Source organism: Echinococcus granulosus (genome assembly GCF_000524195.1).
Source record: "Echinococcus granulosus chromosome Unknown EG_S00125, whole genome shotgun sequence".
NCBI classification, from domain to species: domain Eukaryota; kingdom Metazoa; phylum Platyhelminthes; class Cestoda; order Cyclophyllidea; family Taeniidae; genus Echinococcus; species Echinococcus granulosus.
The window spans coordinates 31,669-32,935 of record NW_020170505.1 but is presented as its reverse complement, the minus strand read 5'-3'; the positions used below and the strand labels follow the sequence as shown (position 1 = coordinate 32,935).

The 1,267-nt window shown below is 38.8% G+C and overlaps 1 protein-coding gene across 1 annotated transcript in view; it reads right to left on the bottom strand. All coding sequences in view use genetic code 11, as the record gives it.

Moving 5' to 3' along the window:
• The window catches only part of EGR_08935 (hypothetical protein), a gene marked incomplete at both ends in the record, with an annotated part of 1,747 nt that extends 958 nt beyond the window's left edge, over positions 1-789 (bottom strand). Inside the window, 2 exons of the mRNA XM_024498184.1 lie at positions 156-350; positions 586-789. Coding sequence (XP_024347383.1) covers positions 156-350; positions 586-789 — 399 coding nt within the window. The remainder of the gene's footprint in view (positions 1-155; positions 351-585) is intronic.
• Positions 790-1,267: the final 478 nt, after the last annotated feature.

The following is a 1,267-nucleotide window of genomic DNA, read 5'->3' as shown; positions in this document are numbered from 1 at the left end:
GCTAGAACCAAGCATGCAAGGAGGAAAGATACTGCAAAATCTGCGACTATGAGTCAGCAATTCACGTCCACATCCGACAAAACGCATAAGAAATTCTACACATCGGACCTTCGAAATTAAACTAGCGAAAGACAATAGCAACCAAGGGATCTTACGTAGACGTCATCAATGGTGACGGAAGGCAGGAGATTTTTCGCCTCAACTCGAAAGCCTTGAATAGGGCTAATGGTAGAATCAACGGTGCTGCCCTGTGCTAACATGCCTGCTCCCGTGGGTTTATTTTCTACAGTACGCGTCAATGGCCTAGATGTAGAAATCGCCGAGGAACTCCATTGACGCGTTAAAGGGATCTGAGAGGGCGAAAATTATGACTCAGATGGTTGATAGCTTAAAAGAGGAAAAACCAAAAATATGTGACCAAGTCAAATTACCGGATTCACACCCCTAAAGTATTCATTTGTGATCTATAAAGAGAGGTAACTAAGATTAACATCAACGAAAAAAGCAAAATCTAAGAAAAGGCACATGCAACTATTGAAAATTCATTCCAATGAAGAAACAGATTCTAAGCCAATGTCAACTTACAGTTCGTCTGGGAATCAGAAAAGGCACATTTACTTCCCGAGTTAAACCAGGCCTAGAAACTTGAATGTAATTTTTTAGACGTCTGCTAAACTGCCTTTTTTGCATCAGTAGTCTGCGCGCATCAATCCGCCTGGGAGCTCCCCTGAGATTGTTTAGAATTTTAATGCGAAGGTCGGTAGACATATTTTGTCTCCTTATATTCATTCCATCTTCTCGATTACTACCCAAACGATCCCTTTAAATGCAGTGATGTATACTTAATTGTTACTTTGCGGGCTTCCTCACCAAGCGCTTTTCGAACGTGTCTTCCACCATCAAGTATAAATGACAAGTAAGGCCAGCGAGTACGGGCTGAGTGTGGTACAAATATATTTACATCATATACAATATCAACTTCCACGACAATGGAATGACTTGATGCTTAATCCAACACTTCCTTATCAATTTTTTGAAACAGATTTTAAATAATTAACACTAATAAAGCCTAAAGTTACAGTTTTGCTTAGCAATATGGGTCGATATATTAATTTACATGTGAAAATTTTGCGAATTTTAGTTCTCGGGGTCAAGTGAGAAAATGCTAAATTCGTTCCTTAAGAAATGCATTTTTTAGGTTAGTATGCAAATGTATTAGGGATTTTAGAAATGGAAAATGGCTGGGAACTATATTGTAATACGATAG